General features: G+C 35.7%; 1 protein-coding gene across 1 annotated transcript in view; it reads left to right on the top strand.

Annotated features, from left to right (window-relative positions):
• Positions 1-189: 189 nt before the first annotated feature.
• GSTCD (glutathione S-transferase C-terminal domain containing) overlaps positions 190-18358 on the top strand; it is a 42818-nt gene continuing 24649 nt past the window's right edge. The window contains exons 1-4 of the mRNA XM_079305763.1: positions 190-621; positions 1801-2262; positions 5483-5737; positions 6345-6438. Coding sequence (XP_079161889.1) covers positions 211-621; positions 1801-2262; positions 5483-5737; positions 6345-6438 — 1222 coding nt within the window. The 5' untranslated portion in view covers positions 190-210. The remainder of the gene's footprint in view (positions 622-1800; positions 2263-5482; positions 5738-6344; positions 6439-18358) is intronic.

Below are 18358 nucleotides of genomic sequence, written 5' to 3'. Positions count from 1 at the left end.
GTGTAGATATGAAACCCTTATTTTCTCTCAAAAAAGGGCCTGATAATTATTCAGGCAGGATGTCTTTAGTAGTGTCTTACGTTAAAATCAGTTGTAGCAGATAGTGGAAGAGCCAGTGCTTTAAATTTATTTATTTATTTTAAAATTCTGTGTTCTTTCGTGAATGTTGTACTCTGATTTCTATTTCAGGAACTTCATCTCAGGAAGAAGATGAAAGATAACGTTGCTGAAGAACATTTATATTTGGCTTTTTCTCATCAGTACAGAGATAGTATCTTTCCTCTTCATACATCCATCACACTGTTTTTGCTGTCCTACTGTGACTGCAAGTTATTTAAAGTTTTCTTAGTGCCGACTGGTGAAGACGTGGGTGATCAGTGTGTGACAAAAAGCCTCGCTGGTGATCTTGAGGTCCATTTAATCTCCAGGTGTCAGCTTCCAGTGGTTGTGCAGAGCTGCAGTTTACCTGCTGTTGTCGTGAAAGGTGACAAATTCTGCCGAGCTGGGCTTTCTGTGGTCTTAAGACATATAATACAGAAAACATTTGAGGCAGATCCATCTAAAAAGGATGTTTTGGCACTCTTGGGCTTTAAGAAGACCTGCTTAAAAGCCTGTGCTGAAGTGAGTGTGTCCCTCTTAGATACATTGATTTTTTTTTTAATAAGCATTAAATGCTCTGAAGTAGACTTTTAATATTGATGTCAAGTAACTTCTTTTAGTAAAAAACATAATTTGCTTGGAAAATGCAATTTCCTCTATGGAGAAGTACCTTTATTTTTGGCACAAAGATGAAAAATATTTTTTTTTGAAGATACTACTTTTTAGCAGCACAAAATGAACCTTAATGTTAAAAAGTCGGTCAAATCTTTGGTTTATGTCTAGCAGTATAAATGAGTTATAAAGTTTGAAGTAAACTAGGAAACCCTAATTTCTTGCTAAATTTGGTTTCAAGAGCACTATATATTGTTAGCCTTCACTGTCAAGGTGGCTTTTGTTTGGCGTATCCTCACCAGGTTATCCAGTGTCTTTTCAGCAGAGTGGTTACCTGGGCAGCTGGTCAGTCCCTAGCCTGCACCATTCCAGGGTATAAGTCCCTCCTAGGTGTGGAATATTCTGAGTTTCACATCAGTTCTCTCAGGTCATTCTCTAGTCTGTGCAGGCTCATGTGAATTGTAGCTCTGCCTTGGGGTTTGTTGGGAATTTCTTGTCTGCTCTTCTCAATTCCCTGTCATCCTTGATGGGAGTGTATTCCATCTCCCTCCTCCAGGTAAAGATGATGAAATGGGATAGGCCTCAGCATAGACCTGTAAACATTTTCTCTCCTAACTGGCATTCAGGTAGAGTGTGAACTATTAACCAACACTACCCTTTGAGTTGAGATGTCAGCCCATTTATCATGTAGCAGTTTGCTCATCTGGCAGCTCATCTAGAGTTGCCTTCCTCGTGCCTCTCAGGAGACTGAACTCCACCCTGGCATGATTGCTGTTTCCATGGTTGCCATTGATTACTGTGCCTTCAGCTCAGTTCACGGCTTTGTCTCTTATGAGTTACACAGCCACCCTAATTTTATGTCAAGAAAATAAAAATATGGTATACTGGATAATTGTTCTATGTATGATTTAGCTTCCTAACTCCGCTGTTGTAAAAGCAATACAGAAATATCTGAGTTTCTAAGATTAAAAAAGAATGTGTTTAAGGCTGGAATTCCTTTGCTTGAAGTGATTGAGTAACCAAAGTAACCGGAAGGTACCCTGGATTTAGTTTCTGTAGAGAAATTAATGATGTAAATTTATTTGACAGGTTAGCCAGTGGACCAGGCTGTGTGAGATCAGCATACCTCTGGCTGTTGAAAGATTTTTGACAGCCTCTCCTGAGCACTGCCAGGCTATTCCTCCTGACATTTTACTGTTTGAAAAGAAGCTTGGAGAACCTGTCCGAGTACATAATGATGACAAAATTCGAAGGCAGAAGCTTCAGCAGCAGAAGGCAGGTGCCAAGAGTGGAGTGCCTGTGCTTGGTGAAGAAGCAGCAGAGGAGTTAAAACCAGGGGAAGTCCATGAACATCCACCCTCAAGTTTGGAACTGAGTGTAGCTTTCTCTAAACTACTTGCTCAGGAAGCACCAGATTCAATCAACAGGGAGGCCCCTCACATCAGGAGAACAAAATCCTCTGACCTTCCACTCTTGGACCACGTTTTTGCAGAAGGGCTTTATTTTACTGTCGCAGATCTAGTGCTTTTGCCATGCATCCACCAGTTCTTGGTAAGCTGACAAATTCTGCAAATATTAACTAGTGTACATGCATGTTTTTTAAGAACTGAAAAGTTGTAAAATATGTTAATTTGAAACATATGGTGTTTATAGTGTGACCTTAACCCAAAATCAAAGATTTGTCTTGTTTTTGTACAAACACAAAAAGCAGGGATTAGTGAGGTCACTAAAGTTACCATTAGATACAGAACTATCAATGGTTAGTAAACACTTCTAGCTGTTAAAATATTATACTGAAATATTTTGGCACCAATTTGCCCAGAAAATAATAATTTAAAAATATTAGTGCAGGTGACTAGAGCTCAACTTAAAAACTAGTTCTACAGTGGGAAAAACTTCTGTGGCAAGACTTCTGTGCAAGAGTCTTGCTCAGCACAATCTGTGTACTTAGTTTTATGAGGATAGATGCACAGGAGGGATTTAAGGAAATTACAACTACGTCTTTATTTCCCATCACAGTAAAATGATACAATGAGTTTACGTCCTACAGTTCCATTCCTGCAGTTATTCTATGAGATTTATAGCTAAGCTGATGTCTGCTCCAGGAAATTTTGCATTTTGATTTTGCAAGTTGATTTGCCAAATTCCCCTTATGGTGTTTGAAAACAAGTGGAATTCCTGGAGAAAATGCTGTTAGTCAGATTGAAGATAACAATCTGAAAAATCAAGATAATGGCTATCAAATATTGTGACAAATGTCCACTTTATAACTTCTTTAACAAATATCATTCTCAGTGGATTTCTCTATGATGATAGCAATATGCTGCCTTTGAATGGAGATGCTGAATTATTTTACAGAAATGCTTCTTAATGCACATCTGCTTTGTTTGTTTTGCAAATCACATAATTGGAGGTGAACAACAACTTCTGTATGGATGATACTAAACAAAAGTATTAAGGCAAAATGCTTTCTTACTATTTAAAATACTTTAGTGTATTTCAACCTTCGTTTTTCCAAGACCTTTTTAAATAAGAGCACAACTTTTAGAGTAATATTTCATTTATTGGTGCTAGGCATGAGAAGATGTTTGCATCAGGTGCTTAATTGATTTCAGCAATGTAGCTGGAATCATTCTGTGGATGTACTGTGAGCAGCTGAGAATTCTGTATTTATTGACTTTTTATATGTTACCCTTGAGCCCTGGTGTTATGCAGCTCATGAACTAGGTATTTTACAGTACACTTGTGTTAGCTCCCACCAAGGATTGCCCTGAAAAACTGTCTTCCAGTTTCATTTTTACCTAATTTACAAGAGCTCTGGGATAATGTTTGTTTATTTCTGTTCTCTGGTGAATGATCATTTTCTAAGCAATTATACCTTGATGCCTACAGTTGTTGTCAAAATTGAAAAACTTGCATCTGAAAGCTTCTTGCAGGCAGTGAGTGGAAACTGCTCTTGTTGATGGAAGCCCCAGAGTTTAATTGTGTGTTAAAGTGTTATTTCTCACTTGTATAACTGGACTTCTTGGATTGTTTTTAAAAAATCACTGCAATTGAAGTTCCACCTTGAATTAAGGGTGTGAATAATAATGAAGTCTTTAGTGAGTGTGTGTCTGGAAAATATCATCCTATTAATATGAGGAGACCTGACTAGATGATTGTAATTATAATTACCAAAGGTAAGATAATGAAGCTGAAGGGTTGTTCTTCATTACCTCATTTCATTGCTGTTATCATTCTGAGGTTACCTTTGTTATGCTTTCTATTAGTTGTAACTGCTGAAAATTAATAAAAGTATAACAAAAGCTCAGTTCCTCATCTGGGAAAAACCATTATTCATTTTTAAAATAAAATTCAGAACACTTGATAACAAGTGTGACAGTGCCTCTTAGAATTGGTTTCCAAAAGACTTCTTCCTTAACTGAATTAATGTGTTTTTGCCCATGTTACTATTAGGATATGAAATTAGATACTAAAGTTACACAGTTCATCCTTCTTTTGCTCCTTTAGCTATTCCTAATTACTTGTGATTACCCTAAGCATATTATAAACACAGTATGCACGAGAGCTGTTGCAAATTCCATGTAATTTCAAGTGTTCCTTACCAATTTCTGTTTCCACACTTTGGACAGATCCAGGGAAGAATGTTGGTTTTGCATGGCCTTTTCTGCTTGTTCCTGGAATCATGAACTTTAATTTTTTGTTTAAAGCAGGCACAACATCACAGAGTAGTTGAAATTGGAGTAATTGAGGTTGGAAGTCACATCTTATCTTGTCTAACCACTCTGCTCAGAGCAGGGTCAGCTAGAGCCAGTTGCCCAGGATTGTGTCCAGCCATGTTTTGTGTGTCTCTAAGGAGACTTCACAGCCTTGCCCATAAAAGGATGATCTCCATTGTTCTAGAACATTTGGGAATCTAGGCAAAAGTTTTTAATTTTATCAAATGCATACTTTTTAAAGTAGCTGGACTTCATCTTAAAAAGTGATTTGGGTGTATTTTGTTTAATATGTGCAATATATTCTTAAGAAATTTTTTCATATAATTTTTTATACTTTAAATACTAGATTCTATTGGATGCCACATTAACTGTTAATCACACACACTCAATTCAGAAAAATAGACTAGTTACTGTTATTGTATAAAAATACAAACTTAAGATTCTAAAAAGTAATACATGATTAAAAAAAGTATTCAGTGCTAATTAAAAAAAAAAAAAGCCACAGATGTAGTGCAAAGACTTGAGTAAAGAACAGGGATAATGTACGCCTGTTACTACATAGTCTAAGGTATTTCAGGCTTGTAGTTCCCAGCAAAACAGTTGTTGGTGGATGAGCTTTTAAGGGATACTTGTGGGAAAGACCATTCAGGTACCATAATGTCATGCTTGGAGTTTAGTATTCACTGCAAATTACTGCATTGGAATGTTTTGTCTAATGACCAACCAAAACTAATCATTCCTATGCTAGGAAATAGCACATATTTAAGAGGATTATTTATATGGAGATTTCCTGTTACTAATTGAAATGATGATTAAAATTGTTCATGAAAACCTTTTCATCCTATTAAGCAAGTGGGAATTGCAGATAAAGTCTAACTGGCCAACTGGCAATTCCACCTGGAGCTCTGAACCAGCTGATTTTTGTATTGCCATCATGCTGTGACTGCGTGTGCTCAGCACGGAGCTGAGCTCACTCCTGCAGTTTGAGCCTTTTGGTGGCTTGCAGCAAGAAATTTACAGTAGCCACTAACCTTCTCATTTTATTATTCTAGGTTTCCAGCAAGAAACAAGGCAAAAATCTGTTAAATTTGCCATTGATATCCAGTTGGTATCGGAGAGTTCAAGAAGTACCTGGAGTAAAGAAAGCTGCTGGTAAATGCAACATGGAGCTTCTCCAGCTTCCAGAGTTGATGTCTGCTCCCGAGGAACAGCTGCATGACTCTGCTTCAATTCCTGATGAGTTAGAAGAGGATAATGAAGACAGTAATTTTATAGGTGGTCCAAGGCCAACCATGACTAAGTTAATGGTAATTTGAACTTTTTAATGAGTTATTTTTGTAGCCATATTTGCCTGATTTGGAAGAAGTGATTCTACTTTTTTCTTCTCTTCTGCTTATTGATTGATACTAGGATTTGGACAAAGATAGGACTGCTGGAGCCCTATGAATAATTCTTAATAATCAAAGTAACTTTTTGTTTGAATTGCGATATTGTGTTTCTCTTTTAAAGTTATTTTTATAAAGAATGACAAAAACCTGTTGCTTTTATGTTTGGCTTCATTATCCAAGCTTTTCAATTGGATTTTTTTTTTTTTTTTTGTTTTATTAAAGCATTGAACATCTGGGAACCCTAATGAGCTTTGTTAAAGGAAACTGTCCATCATGTTCCATAATTCAGTATTTTTTGTATAGGAGCTGACAGCATTTCCTTAAAGAAAAATAGCAGAGCTTTTTTGTGAGAAGGAGAGAAATACATAGTTTGAATGTTGTATATTGTAGAGTTGTATGTCTGTTCAGTTTCACTTAGAATGACAGAGTTGCAGGTTGATCTGATACCGTTAAATTTAGTGAGAATTTTGATACCATTGGAAGTAGGTAAAGGGTCTTAATTTATTTTATTCTTTCTTTCATGAAGGAAAATGGAATTGAAGCAAAGTTTTCTCCTCATCCATGCCCCAACTGGACCCTAGACTGGACTAGTCTTCCCTCTGCAGTCAGTCCTGGGGAAGGTGAGGGTTTTCATGTCTGTGTATTTAACAGGATCTTCTTCTGGTGAAGCTACTTAGCTGTTTCATAAGAAAATATGCAAGTTTTCAGTATGTTTAAGCTAAGACAGGTAAGCAATTTCAAACCTCTATTAAAATTCAGTCTGTATGTGACACATGGTGATGTAACTTCCCTCAGGTCATCAACATCTGGTGAGCAAACTGGGAACAAAAGATTGGCCTTGATTTTGGTCAGCAGTTGGCACAACCCAAAAATCCTAACCAAGCTCAGTGCTTAGTTGTGTTGAGTTTTCCATAGAAGTAAAGGCATCCATAGATACTTTCCACAGGAATCAAGTTATTGTGGTTGTCAGTATGTGCAAACAGTAAAAAAAGAGTGGCATATCAGAATATAAAAGTGTAGGTGGTCACAATATGAGACAGAAGGAAAATGAGATATATCATTCAGTTATTTCCCTGTATTGATATATGTCATCATAGGAAATGTTTTCTTTTTTTTCCTAGCAAGGCAGAGGCTGAAAATTTTGGGAGGAGGGGCTTGTTGAAATAAGATTGTTGAATGAAAATACTGTGTTACTGCTGATTATATGTGAGGTTTGGGAAAGAGGTGATTATGTTTAATTTGTGACCAGCAAAAAAATGCAGCATCTTCTCTGTGGTTTTATTAGGCAGCATTAGAAAGGGGGTTTTATGCCTTTTTGGAACTTCAGTCAGTCATGAATTCCTTCCTTGTGTTCCTGGTCCTGTGCGAATGGATTCATTGTGTTCAGGTTCATTTCCTACTCACTGCAAAGGCTTTGTGGATATTAAGATCAGCTTGGCTAGATATGATTAGAGGTGCTTCCTTTAGGCTCATCCAAAACATATTGAAGGGAGAGGCAAAGTGTGTGAGTGTGGGGTTGGATGGTGGTAACCCTTTTGCTGCTTTATTACTGTGAGGACATAAAAGCCTTTGGTACTGTCGCATTTTTTCATCAAGCATTGTGTTCACTGTGAAACAAACAAAAAAGGAGATTTTTTAAAAAAAGGGAATTCTTTTTTTTCTTTAAAACAGCTTTTTATTTATTGACTTTTTTTATCCAACTGTGAAATTCTAGAATGAGACGTAACTGACCTACAGTCTTACAAACCCTTGCCACTTTTGTCGTGACTTGAAATACCTGTTAAGCAGGAAGTAAAAGAACTTGAAAGAAATGCTGTATTTGTGCTATTTCATCTGAAATGAACCATTATTTCAGTAACAGTATGCATGAAATGGTATTTACTTATGGAGTAAAACAATGTTTACATTTGTAATTTAGCAACATCTTTGAAACTTTAGATAACACAGGCTAGAACAATAACAGAGAGCATAGTGTTCCAGTTCTGTGGAATTAACTGATGTTTTGATTAGACAGGGTTGGTGAATGCCAAACAACAATCCTGAAGGATCAGTGTTAGCTCCAGCTTCCAGAACTGTTATTAAGTAAAGGATATTTTCATGTAGTGAGGCCTCTCATCAGAGAAAGAAGAAACATCTTAAACAAAATTAGTTTTAAGGAAAGGATCAGCACTTAATGATGTAATTATCTTCTAACCAGTATAAAAGTTTGTGACTTGTGTCCATGTTAAAGTTGTTTGTAGTAGCTCATAGAACTGAATAATTTTACAGTTCTGGAATGAATGGTGTATTAGATGCAGAGTTATTTGTTTTGAAATTGTCAGAATTGATTCAATATATCCAGGTTGTTTCTGGAATTTTTTTGTGTAGCTCGGTCTCTTTTTTGTTCTGCTTTTTGAATTGGCATTACTTCTTGAATATTTTGACATGAAAGATGCTTTCCAAGTTGAGAATACATTATGCTTAAAAATAAAAGATGGCTTAGGAAATCTGACATTTTATGAAAAGTTTTGCTAATCAAGAGATGCAAATTGTGCATTTTACTTTAAAAGTTAAAAGCAATTGTGTCTTTAAAATTAAATCCAGACAGTCATTTATTCTGTAAAACAAAAAGAGTTAAAAGAAACACTTTAAAGTTCTTTATTTCCCTTTCAAGCCTGTCAGAAAGTCTTTTTGAAAGACTTTGAAGATTTTTTTTTAGTAGTGTTTTAGCCTACTTCAGTGTCTCAGGCATCCTGAAGCAGGAACTCATCCTTCTTCTTCAGCTGATTTTTCCATATCAGAGAACTCTTTGCCTGCAAGCCACATGGGTGTAACAGTCCAAGGGAAACTGAACTGAAGCTGCTTCTCATTAACTTATCCTTAAAGTTACAGTTTTGCTGGACTCATTTAAATAAGTTTAAACCACATTTATGTGTGCATTGTATTTTACAGTTCAAGATCTGGAAAACCTGTGATTGCAGTACAGCCAGGTTGCTTCAGATTATTGATACACACTTGAGAAGTAAATAATTTTCAGTAGCAAAGAGAAAGCAAAAATTCTCATTTTTGTATATAGGCAGCACTGGTATATCTTCTTTTACTGGCTTGCCTTAAAAAGAGTATTCGTGAAAAACTTTATATTTCATATGTGACTTCTTAGGATCTTTTGACTGTTCAGGGATATAACATTGGGCAGTTGGTCTGAGGACAGTTTTCAGGGAAGTTTGAATGCAATTACTAATTTTTGGACAAAAAAAATCTTCTGGTTTAATTCAAAATAATAACTTACTGTGCTCTTCCTTCCTTCTTTTTTTGTGACTGTCTCAGGTTACCAAGCAAAACAGGGAAGGGAATTAATGATTTTGTATTTTTATAATGTCTATTTAGAGACAGGAGGCAAAGCTATTATATGTTAAATTAGTATGTAGTGATGAGTTTTAGGCACAATGATTTACTGGAATGAATGCTCTTTGAAAACATAGCTGGTTTCCATGCTACCTTCATTTGAAAAGGCAGGTGTCTGCTAAGGAAGGCAGGAGCTTCTCCTGAAATGGAGAATGTAAATACCCTCCAAATTATTATAATTTTGAAATTAAGGCTCTCTCAGGCAAAGATATGGGAATAGGAGTTACAGTTCTTTACTAGGAAAATTAAACTGAAAATGCAGTAATACAGAAAAACCACTGACAGAGTCAGAATTCAGCCTGACACCCTCTCAGTCAAAGTGTTGGTGGCAGTCCCATTAAATGGTGGCTACAGTCCTCCTGAGTGACAGATGTGGTTCTGTTGAGCAGTGGTCCTGTAAAAGGGTGCAGTTTTTCTCTGAAGGTCCAATAGTGATGAAGGTGGGCCTGGTATTGCTCTGGAATCCAGTGGAAAAAGGCTGCTCTGATGTTCCAAATCTCAGATTATATCCACGTCCTTATGCTTGGGTCTTCCCCCTGGGTGGAGCATCTCACAATGGGATGATGTAATTTTATCAGTCTTGCAGTGGGGCTTTATGCCCCATAACAGAAGATATCTTCCTGGACAAAGGATGAGTCATGGAAGAGATAAAGAAAACTGCCCCATGTGGTTTTAACAGCTGGCCCATTAACAGAAGATATCCCCCCAGAGTTATGAGGGATGGGTCATGGAAGAAACAAAGAACACTGCCTGATTTCAACAGATGGTGATTGATAGAATATACATACTTCTGGTTCAATCTTGCATTGTAACCTAAAATCAACGCATATGCATTGTATGAAATACAAGTTCAGTATTCTATGTTTGCTTGAAGTCTGTTGCGTTTTCTTAAGTGATGTTTTGATCTAAACTTCATGCCTACAGCCTCTGAAGTTGTAAAAATCTGTGAAGAAAAAACAACAGTTGCTAGTGCATCTTATGAAAAATTATACTAGAAAGAATGATACCAAGTTGTAACAGCTACATTTTGATTCAGTGAGGACACATTCTCCTTGGTGTTTGGCCTGCTCTGTAAAATCCTGTTGTGATTATGAGTATGATGGACTTTCATATGGCTGATAACCATACTGGGAGGTGTCACCTTTGTTTCAGTGCCTTGCTTTGTGGGGTAAGTGTAAGCCCTCAGAGAATTACTGAATGCTTCATATTGAATATCCCCTACAACAAAAGTTCAGGTTTTGATGAGGTCTAATTCCTGGAGGTATGATTTTTAGTTCACAAGTCCTTGTTAATTGGGAGTTTGTTGGGCTTTGGAGAGATTTGTTTTGTAGAGTACTCTATGTAAAGTTCAGCATATGCTTTTTTTAGTCCTGTTGAGATTTGTGTTTGTTTACTGAATATATTAAAGAACTAAAATTAAATACTGCAGTTCACAAGTTGAAATGTTTTACTGATTTATGGCTTGAGAACTGGAGACAATTCATAACAATTTGTTTTTGTAAATTCACAGTTGTCTTGGTTCTGATGGTTGAAGCATGTTCTTGATTAATCCACAATGAACTTTGACAAAATGTCTGCACTTGACAGTCAGTGGTCTAAACTGAATGTAGCTGTGTGGAATTTGAGTGTGATTTGCCCTAGATAAAGTAATTTTATTAGTTAGACTGTGGGGTTTTTTCTTTACTGTCTCTGAAATTCTTAGACATCTGGAAGGGCATAAACCCCAAAAACATTAACTCATGGGTTCCTAAGAGATATTTTTAACAAGGTTGTTAAATTAATTTTTCATATCTTAATCAGAAATCTTTAATAAATGTTAAGTAGCCTGCTAAGTAACTTTACCATTTGTTTAATTTAAACTATTTGGTCTGTCTTCTACTCCTGATATAATTGTAGTAGAGTTTACTAGTTTCCTTCTCCCTTTTATATTTCTATATTCCTTGTTCATGGGATAGCAGAGCCCCAAAGTTACATTATTCATATCTTAAAACAGAGGTTTAAAGGTTATGTTTGTACTAAGTACTCCATAGCATGGAGGTGCAGGTCATTTTTTGTGGAAGATTACTATTGAGGAGTGAAGGAATGCTGATCCAGTCTAGTTATGGTTTTGAACAGTGTCCAGCAAATATCCAGATGATTAATATGATTAAATTTTTTTTTTAACATGGCTCAAAATCACCATCAGAGGTATTTTTGAGGAATAGAAATACAGAAATTAATATCCTTTAATGGTCAGTAATGTATACTTAGGAGCGATGCTTTGCTGCAGTGTCACTTCATAGAGAAGACAGTGATGATGTGTTTATCATATTTATATTAGTTATAAAGATTTAGGAGGAAGAATTAGCACTTTTCTATCTCTAAATAGTTTGGATATGCTATTGGATAAAATGTTAAATTGTTGTTGACATTACTCTTAATAATATTTTTCCAGAATATACTAATATGTTAGTATCTCCAGTTACTGTAAAATTTAAATTGGTTTTCTGTAGCACCAGTCTTGACTTTAAAAGGCATATTTGATCTGCTTCAATATTATGGTATTTCTTGCTGTAAAATGTCTTCACTGCTTATTTGAAGATTGTTCTGTAGGTTTTGTCCTTAGACTTAAATCCCAGTAACATCAGTGGAAGCTTCTGTCCTTTAGCTCTTTTGTGTCACCCATTTGCCATGTCCCAGAGTGTGGGGATTCATAATTCACTTACCTATGTAGTATAATCAAGACAAGGATTCAAACTTACCAGGTTTTTCCTGTCTTTACAGTATTATTGTAGGTTACTTACTTTGCTGTTTTCTGCACAGCTGAATTTTAGCGTGGCTGTTCTGCGTTTCCTCTGCAAACCATGTGGTCCTTTCAGGCAGAGGCATCAGGAGACTTTGATATCCCTGCAACAGCAATTTGCTTTTTTACTTTCTTTAAAGTGTAGTGTTTAGCTATGCAATCTGTCTTTCAAGAGCAGAATCAGTTTTTCTTGACTCTGTGTGTGACTTCTGGAGCTTAAAATCTTCATGGACCACAGGAGGGCAGCAAAATCTCTTTGGATATGGAGCTGTACCTGGATGGATGGAGCTGTGCCCTGGACTAAGGAGTCATCCTAGAGAAAGATGCTTTTTATGTGGCAGTTTTTGGCTCAGTAATCTCTATTCCCAAAATCTGGGGCCACTTGTTATAAAAAGTGATTGAAAAAAATTTTTTCCCCCCCTCTTTGAATTAGCATTGTTAATTTAGCAGTTGACACATTCATTGTGTTGGAGCACATGTGAAAGCAATAATTGCTGTGTAAACCCAGAGAACAGTAACATCTTCTGCCTTGAGTGTTTTCAAATCTAAGAAAAGAGGTGACAGCTGAGCAGGGAGAGGGAGAGTTGATCAGCTTCTGCTGGACTTTTATATTCTTTGGGGAAAAAGAGTAATTCTGGGAAGATATTTGTAAGAAAATGAGAAGCTTAATGGAAATTTCTGGTATTTTTTATGGCTTAAAGTATCAACATGCAGAGATTTATGCAAGAGATAAATATTTTCTTAAATCAGTCAATAGTCAATCAGTCAATACTGCAATAGTCAAAGGTCAGTGTTTTGGAATTAAAAAACATGGTAGCATCATAGACTAGGTTATGGCTGGAGTTCAAAGGAGAGGGAAATAACTTAATGAACATATTACAAGAAAAAATAAACAAGTGAAAGGATGTAAAGGAATTAAGCAATAATTCACTAATTTTTTATTTTGTACCAACACTCTGAGTACGTGACCATCCTCATTAGTATGGGAGGAAAGTAGAAGTGCAAGTCAGAAGGAAAGAAAAGTCAGAATGTGAAGAGCTGTTTGGCCTCAACATTGCACCAGGAACAACACATTCAAAATGAACCCCAGATACAAGGCAAGGAAGATTCTCTCTTTTAATTGAACCTTTTATGAATTCTCTTCCTGATATAATCTTGCTTTCAAAAATAAAGGCACTGGGAAATTACAGAGAGGATAAGATCAGATTGACTAAGTTTGAGAAGAAAGGTATAGTCTCTGTGCTTATGCACAGGAAAGACTACAACCTAGAAAGCAAATGAAGCTGAGCCCAAGTGTGTCTCCTTCTCTTTCTCAGTTGCAAAATAGTGCAAACACATCAAAAGAATTTATATGATGTTCTCACTCAAGTTTATTGACACTCATCTTTTGTTCTGGGGTTAAGTCCTTTAAAAACACTATTTGTTGTTTCTTTGGGGGGAAAGTAGGACTTCTTGGAATTTGAAATACTTCATAGATGATTTAATTAGTTTTTGGTAATGATCTTTGGAGAACCCATTAGATTATTTGTGAATAGATAATTCAAACTGTGTTCCTAATTTGCTGTTTTGATTTTACCTTGTAACTGAAACTCTATTAATCTCTCATACTTAGTATTTAATATTGTTAAGTAGTTATTTCTAAGGCTACTGGTAGTTTCCAGAGTCTGTGATTGCCCAGATTTTATATGCATTCATAAATTATTATAGTAAATAAAATGGAAGTTTATTTTGTGGTTAAACAAAACAGTTTCCTTAATAAATGTAGGCAAACGTGTTTTGAACAACTTATTTTCCAGGATTTTGTACACTGCAAGTGGAGAACTGCCCCCTTGTAATGTCAGAATCATTACCAAGGCATTGTCAAGTTTTGTGCAGCATTAATGAATTTCTGGGAGCTCTTCATTGACATTTTATTAGGAATTCATGAATCACAGGATATTTCATCCCAGCTCTACAATAGGCTTGTGCACATAAAACGTACTTGGAGCATGTTTGTGCTCAGGGGTGAGCCCTGTGCAAGGGGCTGCATATACCTGCTGCTCCCCTCCCCCAGTCTTGCTGTATTGCAGTGTTGAGGTATGGAATTTGTTTCCAAACCATAAATCGGCTGTGACAAAGTGTGAGTTAAAGAGGAATTTTTCTCTCTCTTGGATTTACTTATGGCTTCCATCTGCACTTTCATTGGTTTTGGATATTCGTGTTAAGAACCATGAATGCATTACTTGATTTGGATACAGTTTTATATTGGATAAGGTCATGAGTTTGTTTTTGGCTTTTCTTGAATGCGAGTTTGTATGCACAGTTGTTAATTTAAAGTTCTAATCAGCAATTTCAAGGAAGTCAGTACTGCTGTGTTTTAAAAAAAAAACCCAAACCTAATGTGTTTTAAAAAAAGGGTAAAATTATTTTGAATGATTCATAATCTGTTCTGAGTAGTTTGATGCTTTCAAAACTTTTAATTGCACAAAGGAAAGGCCAGACTACTGTGTGTTTTTAGTGTTTTATTGAAGGTGGTATTAATTATTTTGTACTCTCAATGCCTCTTCTCCAGATGGTTTGGAAATGCTTCTGAAAAGTTAATTTTTGGCTCATGTCTCGTATAAAATTTCTGGCATCTTACCATAGCAATACTGAGGGAAGGTCACATCCTTTAGAAGTTTATAAAGTATTGAAGAGCAAAGGCTAGTAGGATGTTCATCTCTTTGTAGAAACATTTTGTAAGTGTAGAAGAATTGGAGAATAATCTCAATATTGAAATGAGTCAAACCTAATCTGAAGCAATAAAATTTGTCCCTTCATTGTGTGGAATACTGATCTAAGCATTCAGAGGTAATGGAGAGAGATATGGTGCTTGTATTTCAGCTTGTGTTTTAAAAGTTTTGCATGCCTGTCATGGAGTTGTTTGTCTTTGTGCTGGTGTTTGATTGGCCCATGTAAGTAATGTGAGTAGACTAGTTGAGGTATCACTCATGTAGTCATTCCATCAACACACTTTATTTTCTCATGTATCTGATTGGTGAAGGGCTCTTAAATCTGCTTAAATGCTCTTGAATATCCCACTTGCAGACCGTCCTTGTGTTTTTAGTGACAAGAAATAAGAAACAAAAGAACATCCCTCCACCTCAAAGTCTAAGATACTTCTTAGCAGTGCAAACTGTTTTGAGTGCTTCTGTGGAGCTCAACTGGACAAAGTTTTTACCTTGGCTCTTGGTGGCATTACATGTTTTCTGCAGAATTTAATTTGTTAGTAACCAGAGTATGCTGGACAAAAGTAAAAATGGAATCTTAAACTTTAGTGTTTTATGCAAACACTTCTTGCTGTTCTAAACTTTGTACCTGGTACCTTTAAGGCTGCACTGAATATCAGCTGAGGTTGTAAATAGTTCTAGGCTGGATACATGTTTAAGGTTACATATGGAAACTGGTTTTCTTTCCCTGTTCTTTATAGCTTGAGATGGGGAAATGTTGGTGCATGTTATGGACTGCCATGAGCTAGATTTCATGCATTTTGGTAGAAGTTCAGGGGAATTTAATTAACCAGTGTCTTTAGCAAACAGCATAGTGTATTTTACTGCACAATATTTGCTAGTTTTGTGCAAGAAATAAGTCAATTTATAGATATGATATCCTGAATCATGCTTCTTATTTCTATTGTGTCTTACAGTAGTAATGCATATATTTTGCTTGAAACTTTATGTATCTATCTATATAATTCTTATGTTTTTGTATTGTCAACAGAAGTTATGTGTATATATGTTGCCTGATCTCAAAATGCATGTTTCAATAATGTAACCAAGGATTTGGTGTTTGTAGCTCATTATCCCCTTCATACAGGGAAAAGGATATAGTTTAATATTTGCTAAGAAATAGCAACTTGAAAAAATAAACTAGGTTATCAGACCTTCCGCACAAGGTAAATTGTGTGGACTTTAATGACAAATTCAGCATTAATGTGGATAAATTTCTAATATTTGTAACATTTTGATTTGATGATTTGGGCTTTTTTACTTATATTCTTTAGATCTTTTCAACAGTAACAGGCAGAATTACTGGTTTTACTTTTAACAAGTGTCATATGACTGCTACAAATCTAAGTTTGAGCTTTCTTATCATAGTGGTCATCTATTGGTCTGCAGGGTTCGAAGGCCAGGAACTTTCCTGTTGTTTGTATTCCTGTAGCACCTCAGCTTCACAATGGTCTCATGGTCAATGGTCTCATTGTCAGATTTCTTTGCAGCAGAAGTCTGATCTGAATTTGATATTGACATGCTGCTGTACTTGTGACAAACTAGTACACAGTTTGTAACTTGTGCCTGAATACTGCTGTGCTAGTCCTGAAAAAGACACCTGGAACCTGGCTTGGCTTGTCAACAATAGAGACTGTTGCAGAACAAGTTAAATGTTTCTTAAAAAAAAGTTTTGGTGAGGAAGGTGGAATTAGAAGTGTTGTTTGAATTCCCAAAGTGATGTTGAATCCATGCTCTGCCATAGGAGAAGCCTTCATTTTTGCTTCATTTGTAGTAACATACAAGTATATTATAAAATTGTATTGTAGGATATTTATGACATCCTTTAAAATAATTAGGTTTATGGATGCACTTCACTTTTTTTTTGTAATGGAAATGCAAACCTGTAAGCAAGTACTGTGAAAAGTCTTGTAATCAGGAGTTTTTTTGGGGGGGTTGTATGTAACTTTTAGAATCAAGTGTTAAGAAAGGATGCTTACTCTTAAACAGCTTCTAAATTTATTCTTGTAGCTAATTTGGTCCTTTATGCATGAAGCATAGCTTTTCTATGTGTGTTAATGCTGAACATTGAGGAATATGATTATGAAAGCCAACATAAATGGATATATAGCCATCTTTCAAAATTGTCCCTGTGTTCTGTAATGTATTTTTTTGAGCACAGTCTATTACTGTACATTTTTTGTGAAGCATTGCTATTATTTCTTCAGTATAATGTCATCATTTTTGAAAGACTGGAAATGATTTCTTCATTGAAATTATCTACTTCTCTAAAAACAAAACAAACCCCCAAAAAACCCAACTGAACTGAGACAGAACACTTCTTAATCCTCTATTCTACACTACTCAAAAACATCTGCCAAATGGATTACTTTCCATCTTATCTGCAGCACGTATTTTACATTCCTCTGCTTGTGCTTGTTACTGGATGCTTTGGCCCACTTGTGATCTGCTTTGATGTATATTGGCATTGTAAGCTCTCTGTAGCTTATCTGGATGATGTTAGGTAAGACATAATGCAGGAAATAAATCATACCTTCAGTCAGGCTTTCTTGACATTTTGGATCTTAATTTTTTTGTAAACAAAGGTTAGTTTGTTCTTTCTATGTTTGTATTGCACAATTTCCCCCCTCCCCCCTTTTTTTTTATGGTTAATACATGCATTTTGCACTTCTGTATGTTTTTAACTGTGGCATGAAGATCATAGTCACAGCTGATGCTCACTTGTAGAGAGCAAGTAGAACATATGGCAGAGATTATCAGTGTTGAACTATTTGAGCCACAAGGGCAGAAATTTTATATAAAGATAAGATTGGTAGGTTGTTGCAATGACAAGCAGTGGGGCTGAAAGTCAGGAATAACTTTCTACAAAACATGATGGTTGCTTGTAGATTGCACTTTGCTTAGGTCTGTGTCACATTCAAAACATGCAGTTTAGGTGGACACACTTTTTCATGATTGTGCTATAGGAAAGATGAACAGACTTTGTGATATATTTTTTCCCGAAAGTCCTGCAAGGATAAATTAATCTTAAATAATTAGGTAGGATCTCATATCTAGTTCAAGACTTTATGAATGTAGAGCTTCTTTTGAATAAGTTGTTGGTAATTTTAATAAATATGGAAGTAGTTGCTTAAGCTGTTTCTTAATAGCTATTTCTTAAGCTAGCTCAACAGATATAAGGAAACTTCCTTTTGACTTTGTTTTTATTTAGTAAACTTAGTTTTTGTGGTGGCTTGTAGAGCTTACTCCTCTTCCTCACTGCAACCACATGTGTACTTTGTTTCAGAGTAGAAATAGTCCTGCTGAGCTCCTGTAAAAACTGAGCAATAAGACCTTCAGTAGAATCACAACTTTTTAAATTTATGTTTTTCATTAAGGTGACTCAGATTTGCTACTGTGCAGTGTACACAATGCTGAAGAAATAAGCATTAAGACTAATTATTTTTTAAAGTTTTTTATCACAAAGACGGTGCATAGGTGAGTGCTCCCTACTGCATGAATTTTATATTTAATTTAATTTTATTGTTTGTCAGAGGGGACAGAGCACAGTGCTCAACTAATTTTTCTGAAAGTATTTTCAGTGCTAGTTAATTAATTAAAAGAAAAACCCTAGCACTGTAATATTTT

Source organism: Erithacus rubecula (genome assembly GCF_903797595.1).
Source record: "Erithacus rubecula genome assembly, chromosome: 5".
Taxonomy (NCBI): domain Eukaryota; kingdom Metazoa; phylum Chordata; class Aves; order Passeriformes; family Muscicapidae; genus Erithacus; species Erithacus rubecula.
The sequence above is the reverse complement of the archived record's forward strand: the minus strand, read 5'-3'. Positions and strand labels throughout refer to the sequence as shown.